The sequence below is a fragment of the Heptranchias perlo genome, chromosome 6 (genome assembly GCF_035084215.1).
Source record: "Heptranchias perlo isolate sHepPer1 chromosome 6, sHepPer1.hap1, whole genome shotgun sequence".
NCBI classification, from domain to species: domain Eukaryota; kingdom Metazoa; phylum Chordata; class Chondrichthyes; order Hexanchiformes; family Hexanchidae; genus Heptranchias; species Heptranchias perlo.
In genome coordinates this window covers 12,540,337-12,554,981 of record NC_090330.1, presented here as the reverse complement: position 1 = coordinate 12,554,981, position 14,645 = coordinate 12,540,337, and the positions used below count along the sequence as shown (strand labels likewise).

Here is a 14,645-nt window from a genome sequence, read left to right as displayed (position 1 = left end):
TGCTGTCTTTTGAATGAGACATTAAACTGAAGTCTCATCTGCCTGTTCAAGTAGACATAAAAAACCCCATGGCACAATTCAAAGAAGAGCAGGGAACTCTCCCTGTCTCCTGGCTTATATTTATCCCTCAACCAACACCACCAAAACACATTACCTGTTCATTTATCTCAATGCTGTTTATGAGACTTAGCAAATTGGCTACAGCATTTGTCTACAAAACAATACAATCTAAATTTCAAAAGTAATTCACTGCCTGTGAAGCGCTTTGGGATGTCCTAAATGAAAGATGCTATGTAAATGCAAGTTTGTTTTTTCTTAACAGAGCATAAGCATCAGCCTAATCATAACAAACATAGACAGTACACAGCTCCACTGCCTTCCTTTCCCAACTCTAGTGCCTTCTCCCTCCCAACACAGATTGAGACGGTCAGGTTCCACACAACCCATTCCACCACAGAGCGAGGCACACGATCACTTCTGCAGGTTTGGAGCCTGTGTCTTGCTCCAGGTTTCTCTAACAGGTGAGAGGAAAAGGAAAAAGTATGGAATGTACAGAATGACAGACATAAATATATAAAAGGGAGATAAAGACATTGATAGAGAGTAAAACAAACTATGCATACAGAAAAACGAACAAACTTAGAGAGGTGACAGACGCTTACATAAAGGGAGAGTATCTGAAAAAGAGTCGGAAACAAAACCAGGGATAATAATGAGAGAGGGAGAGAGAGAGAGAAAGAAAGCAAGAACAGAAAGCGAGAGAAAGCAAAACAGAGAAAAAAAATGCAAGACCTGAAAACTAAGACAGGGTAAGACAGTAAGAATGAGGAAGGGGAAGACGACAAGTGGAGACAATTACATGGAGTGACTATTTTTTGCTTATGACCAATACAATTGGGAGATGGACCACATTTTGCAGTTCATCATACAACCCACGGGTTTAAAAAAAAGCACAGTATATCCCCGGACTTACCATGAGCAATGCCACAGAGATCTGCTAATAGGTGATTAAAAACTGTTTAATGTGTTTTATTCAACACTTGCTTTCAGAATTTCATTCAGGCTATTCTGTTGAATACTACAAATGTTCACTGAGAGGCCTCGGTCACTTTTAGTTCAGTAAGGTCCCCCTCAAAATGGAAGAAATTCTTTATTTAATGGAGAATTATCTTCTGCTCATTGAAAAAGACAGGACATTCTTTCAACAATTAATCAACACTAAAAGGTGTTTAATAATCTAACAAAAACATGGAGCAGAAAGTACTAACCTTGGTTCCATATAAATACTGTGGCTGCGCATTTGGTTGCTTATCTCTTTGAAACTCTTGGGAGAAGGGTAGTATAGTACGCACAAACCTGTGAGAAAAAGAATAATAATGAAAGACATGAAATGTTATTGAAAGCAATATATTATTTTCTGGCATCAGTATTATTAGTGGGGCGCATGGAGCAAATATATTTAGGATAGAAGAAAAACACAAAATGAAGTTTCTCTATAGTTAAGGCTCCACATAGCTGAGTAGACCAGGAAGGTCCCAGGTTGACCCTCAGTTTAAACTGATTTCAGTTATGGCATTGGTAATTGGCCTCAGTGTTACTGGGATGGATTTTGGTGGGGTGGGAGGTGGGGGAAGGGAAAATCAGTCCTTTTGCTGTCCACTCAGCACTGTTAGACATGACCACAAGTGATCAGGTATTCACCACACCCCTCTCTCCACCCTGGTCAGATAAGGAAAGAATCAACTTGCATTTATAAGCTGCCATTTACATCCTTAAGTTGTCCAAAAGTGCTTCACAGCCAGTGAAAACAGTCCTTGTGGAGATGAAGTCCCATCTTCACATTGAGGACACCGTCCATCATGTTGTGTGGCACTACCAACGTGCTAAATAGGATAGATTCAGAACAGATCTAGCAGCTCAAAACTGGGCATCCATGAGGCGCTGTGAGCCATCAGCAGCAGCAGAAGCAGAATTGTATTCCACCATTATTTGTAACCTCATGGCACAGCATATCCCTCACTCTACCATTACCATCAAGCCAGGGGATCAACCCTGGTTCAATGAGCAATGTAGAACAGCATGCCAGGAGCAGCACCAGGTGCCAACCTGGAGAAGCTACAACACAGGACTACATGCATGCTAAGCAGCATGCTATAAACAGAGCGAAGCGATCCCACAACCAATAGATCAGATCAAAGCTCTGCAGGCTTGCCACATTCAGTTGTGAATGGTGGTGAACAATTAAACAACTAACAGGAGGAAGAGGCTCCGTGAATATCCCCATCCTCAATGATGGCAGAGCCCAGTATATGAGTGCAAAAGTCAAGGCTGAATCGTTTGCAACCATCTTCACCCAGAAGTGCCGAGTGGATGATCCATCTCAGCCTCCTCCCGAGATCCCCACCATTGTGTACAGTTCTGGTCACCACATTACAGGAAAGATGGGACTGCACCAGAGAGGGTACAGAGGAGATTTACGACGATGTTGCCAGGGCTGGAGAATTTTAGCTACGAGAAAAGATTGGATAGGCTGGGGTTGTTTTCTTTGGAACAGAGGAGGCTGAGGGGAGATTTAATTGAGGTATATAAAATTATGATGTGACTAGATTGAGTGGAGAGGGAGGACCTATTTCCCTTAGCAGAGGGGTCAGTGACCAGGGGGCAAAGATTTAAAGTAATTGGTAGAAGGATTAGAGGGGCGCTGAGGAGAAATATTTCCACCCAGAGGGTGGTGGGGGTCTGGAACTCACTGCCTGAAAGGGTGGTAGAGGCAGAAACCCTCAACTCATTTAAAAAGTACTTGGATGTGCACTTGAAGGGCCATAACCTACAGGGCTACAGACCAAGTGCTAGAAAGTGGGATTAAGCTGGATAGCTCTTTTTCAGCCGGCACAGACATGATGGGCCGAATGGCCTCCTTCTGTGCCGTAATGTTCCATGATTCTATGATTGCAGAAGCCAGTTTTCAGCCAACTCAATTCACTCCACGTGATATCATGAAACGGGGCTGAGTGCACTGGGCACAGCAAAGACTACGGGCCCTGACAACATCTCGGCTGTAGTACTGAAGACTTGTGCTCAAGAACTAGCCGCGCCTCTAGCCAAACTGTTCCAGTACAGTTACAACACTGGCATCTACCCGACAAAGTGGAAAATTGCCCAAGTATGTCCGGTCCACAAAAAGCAAGACAAATCCAATCCAGCCAATTACCGCCCCAGTCTACTCTCAATCATCAGCAAAGTGATGGAAGGCGTCGTCGACTGTGCTATCAAGTGGCACTTACTCACCAATGCTCAGTTTGGGTTCCGCCAGGACCACTCAGCTCCAGACCTCATTACAGCCTTGGTCCAAACAAAGACAAAAGAGCTGAATTCCAGAGGTGAGGTGAGAATGACTGCCCTTGACATCAAGGCAGCATTTGGCCGAGTGTGGCATCAAGGAGCCCTAGTAAAATTGAAGTCAATGGGAATCAGGGGGAAAACTCTCCACTGGCTGGAATCATACCTAGCACAAAAGGAAGATGGTAGTGGTTGTTGGAGGCCAATCATCTAAGCCCCAGGACATCGCTGCAGGAGTTCCTCAGGGCAGTGTCCTAGGCCCAGCCATCTTCAGCTGCTTCATCAACGATCTTCTCTCCATCATAAGGTCAGAAGTGGGGATGTTCGCTGATGATTGCACAGTGTTCAGTTCCATTTGCAACCCCTCAGATAATGAAGCAGTCCACGCCCACATGCAGCAAAACCTGGACAATATCCAGGCTTGGGCTGATAAGTGGCAAGTAACATTTGTGCCAGACAAGCGCCAGGCAATGACCATCTCCAACAAGAGTGTCAAACCACCTCCCCATGACAGTCAACAGCACTACTATCGCCGAATCCCCCACCATCAACATCCTGGGGGTCACCATTGACCAGAAACTTAACTGAACCAGCTGCATAAATACTGTGGCTACAAGAGCAGATCAGAGGCTGGGTATTCCACGGCGAGTGACTCACCTCCTGATTTCCCAAAGCCTTTCCACCAACTACAAGGCACAAGTCAGGAGTGTGATGGAATACTCACCACTTGCCTGGATGAGTGCAGCTCCAACAACACTCAAGAAGCTCGACACCATCCAGGACAAAGCAGCCTGCTTGATTGGCACCCCATCCACCACCTTAAATGTTCACTCCCTCCACCACATGGCTACAGTGTGTACCATCTACAAGATGCAGTGCAGCAACTCGCCAAGGCTTCTTCGACAGCACCTCCCAAACCCACGACTTCTATCACCGAGAAGGACAAGGGCAGCAGGCGCATGGGAACACCACCACCTGCACGTTCCCCTCCAAGTTACACACCATCTTGACTTGGAAATATGACCGTTTCTTCATTGTCGCTGGGTCAAAAGCCTGGAACTCCCTACCTAACAGCACTGTGGGAGTACCTTCACCACACGGACTGCAGCGGTTCAAGAAGGCGACTCACCACCACCTTCTCAAGGGCAATTAGGGATGGGCAATAAATGCTGGCCTTGCCAGCAATGCCCACATCCCATGAATGACAAAAAAAACTTTTGAAATATAATCACTCTTGTAATGTAGGGAAATGCAACAGCTAATTTTCACACAGCAAGGTCCCACAATCAGCAACGAGATAAATGACCAGACAACCTAGATTTTTTTTTAAATTGAGTGATACTGGTTGGGGAATAATATTAGCCAGAACACCGGGAGAATTCCACTGCTCTTCTTCGAATAGTGCCATGGAATCTTTTACATCCAACTGAGGGGGCATGTGGGGTCTCGGTTTAACATCTCATGCAATGGCACCTCAGACAGTGCAGCACTCCCTCAGTACTGCAATGAAACATCAGCCTTGATTATATGTTCAAGTTTCTGGAGCGAGGCTTGAACCCACGACTTTCTGACCTGACGAGGGAGATAATCTCCGAAAGCTTGTGATTTTCAAATAAAACTGTTGGACTATAACCTGGTGTTGTAAGATTCCTTACATTTGTCCACCCCAGTCCATCACCATCATCTCCACATCACTTCTTATTGTGACATCAAGTTGGAAAAGCAATTACAATGCCAGCAGGAAAGGAATCCTGAAACTTTCCATTTTAAGATCCAACATCAAAATACCTCATCACAGTTAAGCTGACTACTTTAATTCTTAAAAGGTAGATTATTCACTGGGATTCTCTTCAAAAAATAGGTTATGTGGCAGGCAAGCTAATGGAATACCAGCATCCAACTGGAAACATCACTGTACACATCTAAAAATACAGCAAGCATAAAAAATAAATGAAACTGTGTGAAGTTATGAAACTGAATTTTAAAAAAACAAAGTTGCCAAGGTGACTGGGTTACTGATGGGCAATAATATATGCATTAAGACATGGCGAATTGTTAGTTGTTAACAGGACAACTCTTCAATGTGGAGCAAAAGATAATCTAACTTCATTAACCAGTTGTTTCCAAGTACACTTGAAATATCTGACTAACCATCACAAATAAATGTGATACGCACCTATTACACAATTATTCCCTTTTCCGCTGTATGAATAACATTAAAAACACAGGCTTCCAAACACTGGCAGGCTTAAGGGTTCCATTCATGTGTGTACAGTGAAAGATAGCATTTAGCAGAAGAGGTAAACGATTTGGGTACAAGTGTTGGCCATTTATAAACTATCCATTCAATGCAAAGCTATCAATAAAACTAATGAGGGTGTGTCCTAAAGACTTTCACTCAACTAGTGAGATCACAATTGGGCCAATGTCTATATTTTTGGGTACCTTATCTTCAAAAGGGTTGGGGTGACATCAGAAGAGAGTGCTAGATGTATTGGAGAGGGTTCAGAGAAAAGCAGGGAATACTCTGACGGCTCTAAGTTACGAACAGAAATTCACAGAACTGAACTTGGTTTTGAGAAAACACTTTGAGGAGATATAATCCGGGCTTTGATGTAGTTATCATTTACACTATGAGCACAGAACGAAAATGAGCATAAAATTAACAAGCCTTAAGATTAGAAGTAATCGCTCCTACCCATCCTAACAATAGCATGGATAATGGAATAAACTCCCAGATAAAGCAATTCATATCCTTAAAAAGAAACTGACAATATCTGGTTGGGAATGAAATTAAGGGTTACAAGTACAAGTTATTTTAAAAATTCTCCTGAACATATAAAACTACTCCTATTCCTCAATTATCTATCTCTCTAGAACATCCTACGTCCCTGCATATTCAATTCATCACCTGCAGTCAGGATTCTGCAATGCCTACAACATCACACTTTCTTGCTGCTCCACATGCCTTTAACTCAAGCATCTTATTCCAAACTCATCTAGCATACAAGGAGGCACTTAGTAGTACTTACTATTGTCCAGTGAGCTATTTGAGCCACAAAAATGGCATGCTACAGAAAGCAACTGGTCAACAGTGTATAATGCAAAATTCATGAGTGATAAATTCTAGCATCCCCTCCCATTTAAATTCTTAAATTCTCTATTTTACCTTTTTCTATGAATTTGCCTCGGCCAGGCACTGGAGTGTTTAAAATAGAAACCATGGCTTCTTTGTTTAAGATTTCCTTTGTCTTAGCTTGAAAGCCAGGTGGCAAACCAAAATGTACACTTCTGTCTGCCACAGCGTCTAATTAAGTCAAATATCATTTTGCTAGGCTTGTCTAATCAAAACTGTTTACATCTGTTACTTTCGTTTGTCTCTCTCACTGCAGAAACTGATTCAAAGTGGAATTTCTTGATTAATTGTAAAGAACAGCTTTCCATCTTGCACTGTGCAAGCTTGGACATCAAAGAGACACATGCACAGGCTGGAGGCTCATGTTCTTTGCTGTTCTTTTATATGTATCACGGCTAATAGGGATTCCACTGAAAATTATTGCTCACGGAAAGATCATCATGAATCATGCTCTGACGTTACTAAAACTGTTGATACTTCAGAACTTTTAAGTGCTGTATTTGTCCTGCTAATTACTCTTGCTTCTATAAAAATGTGTGTCATAGAATAAATTTGAATTAGTTGAACTATATGGCCTGCCAGCATTGTGTTTTTCCGTCAATTCAGAGATCAGGAGCATACATTGGCATCCCATACTAATTCAAGTGCATATCTCAACAGTGTAAGAGTTCACTATTCATGCATAAGGTCAAGTTGCACTTCATAGGAAGTATGGGCTCATCTATGGAAGCTGACTTTTACGGAAGGCACAAATGAAGAGTTTTGGGAATTAGCTTGAACTGTAACTGTAAGGTTAGACAGGTATTGTATAGTCCTGCTTGGCTTTGAGGGCAAGGAGAAATTCTAGAGAACCTTTCCTCAGAAGATTAAATGGGTGCAGTAAAGTCCATAAAAAATAAAGTCACGAGCAAGAAAAGCCTATTTGGCCCATCAAATGTGCTCAATTTATGATTATTCCATTGTGAACTTATTCCCCACTGCCACCTGTCAATCCCCTATTTTAAAGAATGATAGCATGGATTGTATATGGCTGAAAGATCTGAAATCTTAACAGAGTAAAAAAGTTTAAAATAAAGCAAGAAAACTGACCAAAAAATATTAGAAGCACTTTTTATAGGGGGAATGGGACAGATAAAAGGATTATCCTGACAGGTTCAAGTTTCAATTCTGTGCTTTATAACAATGATATTTATTCATAAAATGCTCACTGAAGTGAATGCTAAGATGTTCAACTGGTTAAAGCCAAAGATGTTTTCAGTCACAGAGACCTAAATTTCACAGATCTGAACCAGATTGATGAAACCCAGTGTGTTTAGCTTCAGTGACATCTTCTTGGTTCAAAATCAAATGTAAATGATCACTTATGCTGTACTCAACACCATATTAAACATTTGAAGTGAAAATGGGACCATACTGAAAGACAAGAAACAATCCTTACAGGTGTATCTGCACATATACAATCTATTCCTCTTAATTCAAACTGAAGGTCAAACAGGTCAAGGGATTTATTTTTCTATTTCAAAAAGACTAAGGAGGGACTCAGTTCAGATTGTCATAAGACAATGAATGTTGATTGAAGCAAGTTTAGATTGTGACTGCACAATTAAAGTATAAAGCACAATTACAAATTAGAAAAAATTCCCCTATCCCCGCCCACTCCAAAAAAGTCTTTTGTGTGAAATAGATGCAAGCAAAAGCAATTGACGGTGTGCAATTAATTAAAAAAAAATTTTTGAAAAAAAGGTGGGAAGGTACTTGTTCAAGAATAGGAGGAGAACTCCCCAGATAGCTGAGTGGATATAAGTACTGCCCAGACCAGGAAGGTTCCTGACTTGGTCTGTGCTGAGCTGATTTCTGATAATAGTGGTGGGGGAGATTAATTTAGCCTCATCACATCCAGGCTAGGAAGGGTTAACAATTTAACAGGGGTCACATACTTGATTTCAGTCCCACATGGACATCAGTGCTGCCCATTCACCCCAACCCCCACATGCCCAAAACTGCCTGCCAAAACTTTTTTAAAAAAAAATTCATTCATGGGATGTGGGCGTCAGTGGCGAGGCCAGCATTTATTGCCCATCCCTAATTGCCCTCGAGAAGGTGGTGGTGAGCTGCCGCCTTGAACCCTGCAGTCCGTGTGATGAAGGTACTTCCACAGTGATGTTAGGTGGGAAGTTCCAGGATTTTGACCCAGCGAGGATGAAGGAACTGCAATATATTTCCAAGTCGGGATGGTGTGCGGCTTGGAGGGGAACGTGCAGGTGATGGTGTTCCCATGCGCCTGCTACCCTTATCCTTCTAAGTGGTAGAGGTCACGGGTTTGGGAGGTGCTGTTGAAGAAGCCTTGGCGAGTTGCTGCAGTACATCTTGTAGAATCATACCACAATATGAACCAGAGCCTTCAGGAAAGGCAGAATTTTTTTTGGTTGGGGGTGGGGGGGGGGGGGGGGGGAGGTGAGGGGGAAAAACATATGGCAGACAAAGGTGATCAAATGCTCTATGGTGTTGCTGGGACTATGGATGAATTACCTGCAACTGGTCAAAGTGAATTGTGGTGCTATTTAAATGCAAGTCTTTCTTTTGTTGTTTCCTAATACAGCTTGCCCAGGTGCATGTACAAAAAACACAAGCTATTCCCATGACTTTCTAACACTTATAAACATTCCATTAGCTGAATAAAAATACACCTTTAGTGCTTCAAAAGATCACAAATGCAAAGTATATTAAAATCCAAGCACTGGCAGCAATAGGAGGGCAGCTGCCATAAACAATTAGTCCAAAATAAAATTAAGTTAACATGACACCATGGATATTAACTGAACTGGAAGGAACCTTCAACCAGATGGTAAGTACTCTCAAGTTTCTCAAATGTTCTTAATTATGCCTTTCCCTAGTAACACAAGATGATGTTAAAGCAGAACAAATGAAGTTAAAATCATTATGCAGCACAAAAGGATGTCAATTTTCTGCACTAATGGATAGGACTTTTGACAGACCCATCTGTCCTATTTGTGACAAGAATCTCTATATTATATGTTTATTATCAATTTACAGGTTTCCAGAATTGCAACAAGTTTAAAAAGTCTATTGATACTGGAAAGTTGTTTGGGTTTCCATGTTTGGGGATAGGCATGAAATACACATGCAATTGTCCAGTTTCATGAATCCATAATTACTCAAATTGTATAACTCAGTTTCTTCACTTCTCCGTTGTTTCCAATTGCATTTGAGGAAATATGTCTATGGCTTTTACTTCTGTTTATTATTACTTTTTTAATAAACTTAATTAATAATTTTCAGCTGGAGTTATATAGTCTGTTAGCATGGTGTTTACCATCATTCAGAGACCAGGAGTACAGAGCATGCAGCTTATACTTTTCCAGCATATGTCCAATTGTAAAAAGATTCACTGTTACCCAAATTGTAACATGAAGGACAGGACAATACATGCTTGTGCATCCAATTCTCCACAAGGTAAGTGCCTGAACTTGGAAGGATCAATGGCAGAAGTACCAAAGTCCAGAAGGCAAGAAACAGGAGAAACAAAGTTGACAGCGTGACATCCAGGGCTATGCTCAAACACGTTACTGACGATCACAGAGTGGCAATGGCGCTGGAGAATGGTGCACAACACAAAAGGAATTTTAAGAGAGCGAAAGAAATATAAAACTAATTTTTTTTAAAATCACTACATCAACTTTAAATAACGTGCTTTTCTTACTTGAAAATAAAAAATATTGCTACTGGAAACAATGGCATCGTCACCAAATCTCCCCATCAACATCTTGGCAGTCACCATTAACCAGAAGCTCAATTGGATCAACTATATCGACACTGTGGCTGCAAGAACAGAGCAGAAGCTGGATATTCTATAACAGATGGCTCACCTGTTGAATTATTAAAACCTCTCCACCATCTACAAGGTTCATGTCAGGAGTGTGATGGGAACACAGCACTCATCTGGATGGGTGCAGCCACAACACTCGAAGTTCAACACAATCAAGAGTGCCTGATCGGCATCCCTGCCACTAGACTCAACAGCCACCCCCCACCATCATCAGTGCATTGTGACTGCAGTGTGCATTATTTACAGGAAGTGCTGTAACAACTCATGAAGGTTACTACAGCAGCAGCTCCCTTCCCATGACCTCTACCACCAGGAAGGACAAGAGCAGCAATGTTCTGGAAATACCATCACCTCCAAGTTCCTCTCCAAGACACCATCTTGACTTGGACACCATTCCTTCATCACTGCTGGATATCTTGGAATTCCCTAACAAAACTGTGGGAGCAGCGATCCCAAGACGCTTCAGAGAGGCGCAAGGGAGAAAAGGAATGCCAAGCCAAAAAAGGCTGCATTAGAAGGGGTGACCAAACATTTGGTCAAAGGAGTAGGCATGAAGAAAGGTCTTAAAGGAGGAGACTGATGTGGGAAGGTGGAAGAATTTATGGAGGGAATGCTAGAGTGTGTGGTCGAGGTGGCTCAAGGACCAGCCGCCAATGGTGGGAGTGGAGAGGAAGAAAGTAACCAGAGCCTGGATCAGACAGACAGAGAGTTTGGGGAGGGTTGCAGTGCGGGAAGACGTTAAAGATAGGGGGGTACATCCACGGGGGGATTTAAACACAAGGATAAGGGAATTTGAAATATGTGGTACTGTGGGAGTGGGAGCCAATGCGAGAATGGGGCTGACTGGTGAGTGGGACTTTATGCAGGTTAGGATTATGGCAGTTTTGGATGAACTGAAGTTACAAAGTGGAGGACAGGGGTGCCAGGCAGGACAGCATTGGATTACTTAAATTTGAAGGTTGACAAAGGCATTTTTGAGGGTTTCAGTGGCATACAAGGTGAGGTAGGGACAGAGGCAGGCAATGCTGACGTGGAAGTAGGCGGTCTTTGCGATGGATGGGATATAGGGTCAGATGCTCAGCTCTGAACGGAATATGATGCCGAGGAGAGATTTGAAACGCTAGACTATTTCCACTGGAGCATAAAAGGCTGAGGAGATTTAATAGAGGTTCTTAAAATTATGAAGTGTTTTTCTACAGTGAATAGCGAAAGACTATTTCCTTTGGTTGAAGAGTCAATGGCGAGGGTCAAGAATTTAAAATCATCCCAGAGAGAGTAAGGAGAGAGGATAGGAGAAATCTCTTTATGCAAAGAGTTGCTAGACCATGGAAAGCTTTGCCACAGAAGGTAGTTGAGGCGGGCATCATTGAATCTTTTAAAGCAAGAGTAGATAAACATAACCCACAGCAAATTCAAGGATATGGGAAGAGCAGGGTATTGAGATTAGTTTTGGTTCACACCAGTAAAGACCAGGCACAAACAATGAACCAAATGACGTTCTTCTGTGCTAAAACTCTGCCGCCCGTATCCTGACCTGCACCAAATCCTGCTCATCAATTACCCCTGTTCTCACTGATCTACGTTGACTCCCGGTCCACCAACGCTTCAATTTTAAAATTCTCATCCTCCTATTCAAATCCATCCATGGCCTTACCACTCCCCATCTCCGCAACCTCCCTACAATCCTCCAAGAACTCCATGTTGCTCCAACTCTGGCCTCTTGTGCATCCTCCACTCCTTTCGCCCCACCATTGGTAGCCGTGCCTTCAGCTGTCTAGGCCCCAAGCTCTAGAATTCCCTCCCTAAACATCTTCGCCTTTCCACCTTGCTCTCCTCCTTAAAACTGACCTCTTTGACCAAGCTTTTAGTAACTGGTCCTAAAATCTCACTTTGGCCCTGTGTCAATTTCTGTCTGATTACACTCCTGTGAAGCACCTTGGGATGTTTTACTATGTTAAAGACACTATATAAATGCAAGCAGTTGTTGTTAAAAACTGTTATCTTCATGATTACCTTAGAAGAATGTAAGATTTATGAATTGCTTACAGTGAGACCACAGGACAGACCCTGGTGGAATGTAATTAATCACTGTGCTCCTGGCAAGTCCTCGTTAACTCACAGCGCTTATAAATTAATCAAGAATAACAGGCATTAAATTCTGCTTCACTACCATCACCTGTCTTATCCGATATTGAAGTAAATAACAATTTTAATCAGCAGACTACGGTGAATAGGTTGATTACAAAACCGCAAGTTACTAAGAAAATAGTTAGACAGATCAAGTTTAGATTTTATTCTCAAACATTAAAACCATTTTTTTAAAAAATCAAACCTGTGTGTGGAACCATTGTAGCAGTAGTTTGGAAGGAAATCGTAATTGAGCTCCCAGAAAACATGGAGAGTTATTCTTCCATATGGTGCTGATATGTTGTGATTGGCTTCCCTGAACATGGCATCAAAACTGTCCAGGGTTAGGTATTTACTGAGCAGCTTGTGACTCATACGATTGACTTCTATTAGACCTTCAAGCTCCTAAAGAAACAAAATCAGAACAAAGTTAATCCTCAGTATTACAAATATGTCATTTAAAACTTGGATGGTGAACTCTCCCAACGGTTGATTGGGTAAAGGCACTGCATGATGTATTACTAAATTATACAGACCATAAGGGCCCATTGTCAAACTCAAAACTGTGCTGATCTTAACACAACAACTGGCCACCATGATCATGGGATAGGGAGAGGAAACACAGAAGCATCCAAGGTTTCTGGTCCTAATATTACCCAGTGACCCTAAAGGCAGCCAGCACCTAAGAACAATAATCCAGTAAAAGCCAGCACTTTCAGGAGAGGAGAAGAAAATTGAGGAGAGGAAAAAGGTAATAGATAACAGACAAGTTAAAGCTAAATTAGAATGTATTATAAAGGATAATTTGACAGTTGTAAGGTAGATTACTAGTAGTATCAAGAGAGATCAAACAGAAGTTTATGTAAGAATTAGATAGCGTTTAAGAGCAGATGGGTCCTTTAAGGGGTTAAAATGGGGATTAAGAAATGACAGTTGCGTTAATGGAACAGTTTACAAATGAAGAATATGATAAATTCCAAACCTAGAAATTTTGGTTTGAGAATTTCTAATATAAATAGGTAAGCAAAGTACATAATCTAGACCAAATAAAATACACCCAGAACAGTTGAGGAAATAAACGGGATTCTCCTAATATTTTTCAGAGTTTTATGAATACAGATTTGAACCCAACGAGAAGATTGCAAAATGTTATGTGGGTATTTATAAAAGGGTTAAGACACTAACTGGGGAATGCCTGACATACTTAACAGGGAAAATGCTCAAAATTATTTAATGTACTGCTATTCCATAATTCTCCATCCCACTCCAATCTCGGTCTTTGGCCTTCTACATTGTTCCAATAAAGTTCAACACAAGCTTGAGGAACAGCAACGTATCTTTCTACTCTGGCCTTCACATTGACTTTAACCACAACTCTCATTTTCTCCCTGGCAGCTGCTAGTAACGTAGGATCGGTGTACCAGCACTTCTGGGGATGAGGGAAGTTGTGGATCGGTGCTTGGGATAGTGATCCCCTAACCGTACAATGCCAGCAGGGTGGTCTGCACACCTGGTGTTTACATGATATTCCCTATCTAGCCCTGGAGTGTGCTATGAAGTTTTAACAAGGAATACCATAAGTAATGGATTAGAGTTAAAAGAAAAACCACCCCACATTTGACGGAAAACCATTTATTTTTTTTGCAAGGTAACTTGACATGAGAAAATATTTTTACTGCAAACAACAATGATATGTATGAAGTTCATGAGAGCGAAGTATAACATTGATTTTTTTTTAAAAAAAGGTCATGAGGGTACAATGACCAGTGCTATTTTAAGTTTCTGACAAATTTGCATATACCTGTTGTAATGTTTTCTTTGCCCAAATATAAACAGATCTAGATTTTTTTTCAGTTGGTCACAAAGCTGGTGAAGTGTTTTTAAACTTTGTAACTTAATAGTTGCTGAAATAATATTATAGATAAAATGCTTTTTATTAAAAAAGTAATTTTTCCTCTTCTGCACCTTGATTTTGCTCAGACACCAAGACTGACAGTATGTGATCTTCGCCAGGGCTGTACTAATGCTGTTCTGAAATGGATTCCTGGTAGAAATACAACCACAGCTCAGGGAGAAGACTTCTTGAAAGTTTCCCTCCCAGTTGTGAAGTGTCTGGTGTCCATTCAGTGTTAACCATCCCACTTCCTCCCATCCAGGGCAACAGGACCAAGATATGTAGCTCTTTATGAGGAAAAT

General features: G+C 41.6%; 1 protein-coding gene across 2 annotated transcripts in view; it reads right to left on the bottom strand.

The window, feature by feature from the left end:
* Window positions 1-14,645, bottom strand: part of cyfip1 (cytoplasmic FMR1 interacting protein 1) — a 163,968-nt gene that overhangs the window by 71,447 nt on the left and 77,876 nt on the right. For both annotated transcript variants that reach the window (XM_067985776.1, XM_067985775.1), the window contains exons 23-24: window positions 12,655-12,854; window positions 1,269-1,356 (exon numbers count right to left, since the gene is read on the bottom strand). In XM_067985776.1, coding sequence (XP_067841877.1) covers window positions 1,269-1,356; window positions 12,655-12,854 — 288 coding nt within the window. The remainder of the gene's footprint in view (window positions 1-1,268; window positions 1,357-12,654; window positions 12,855-14,645) is intronic.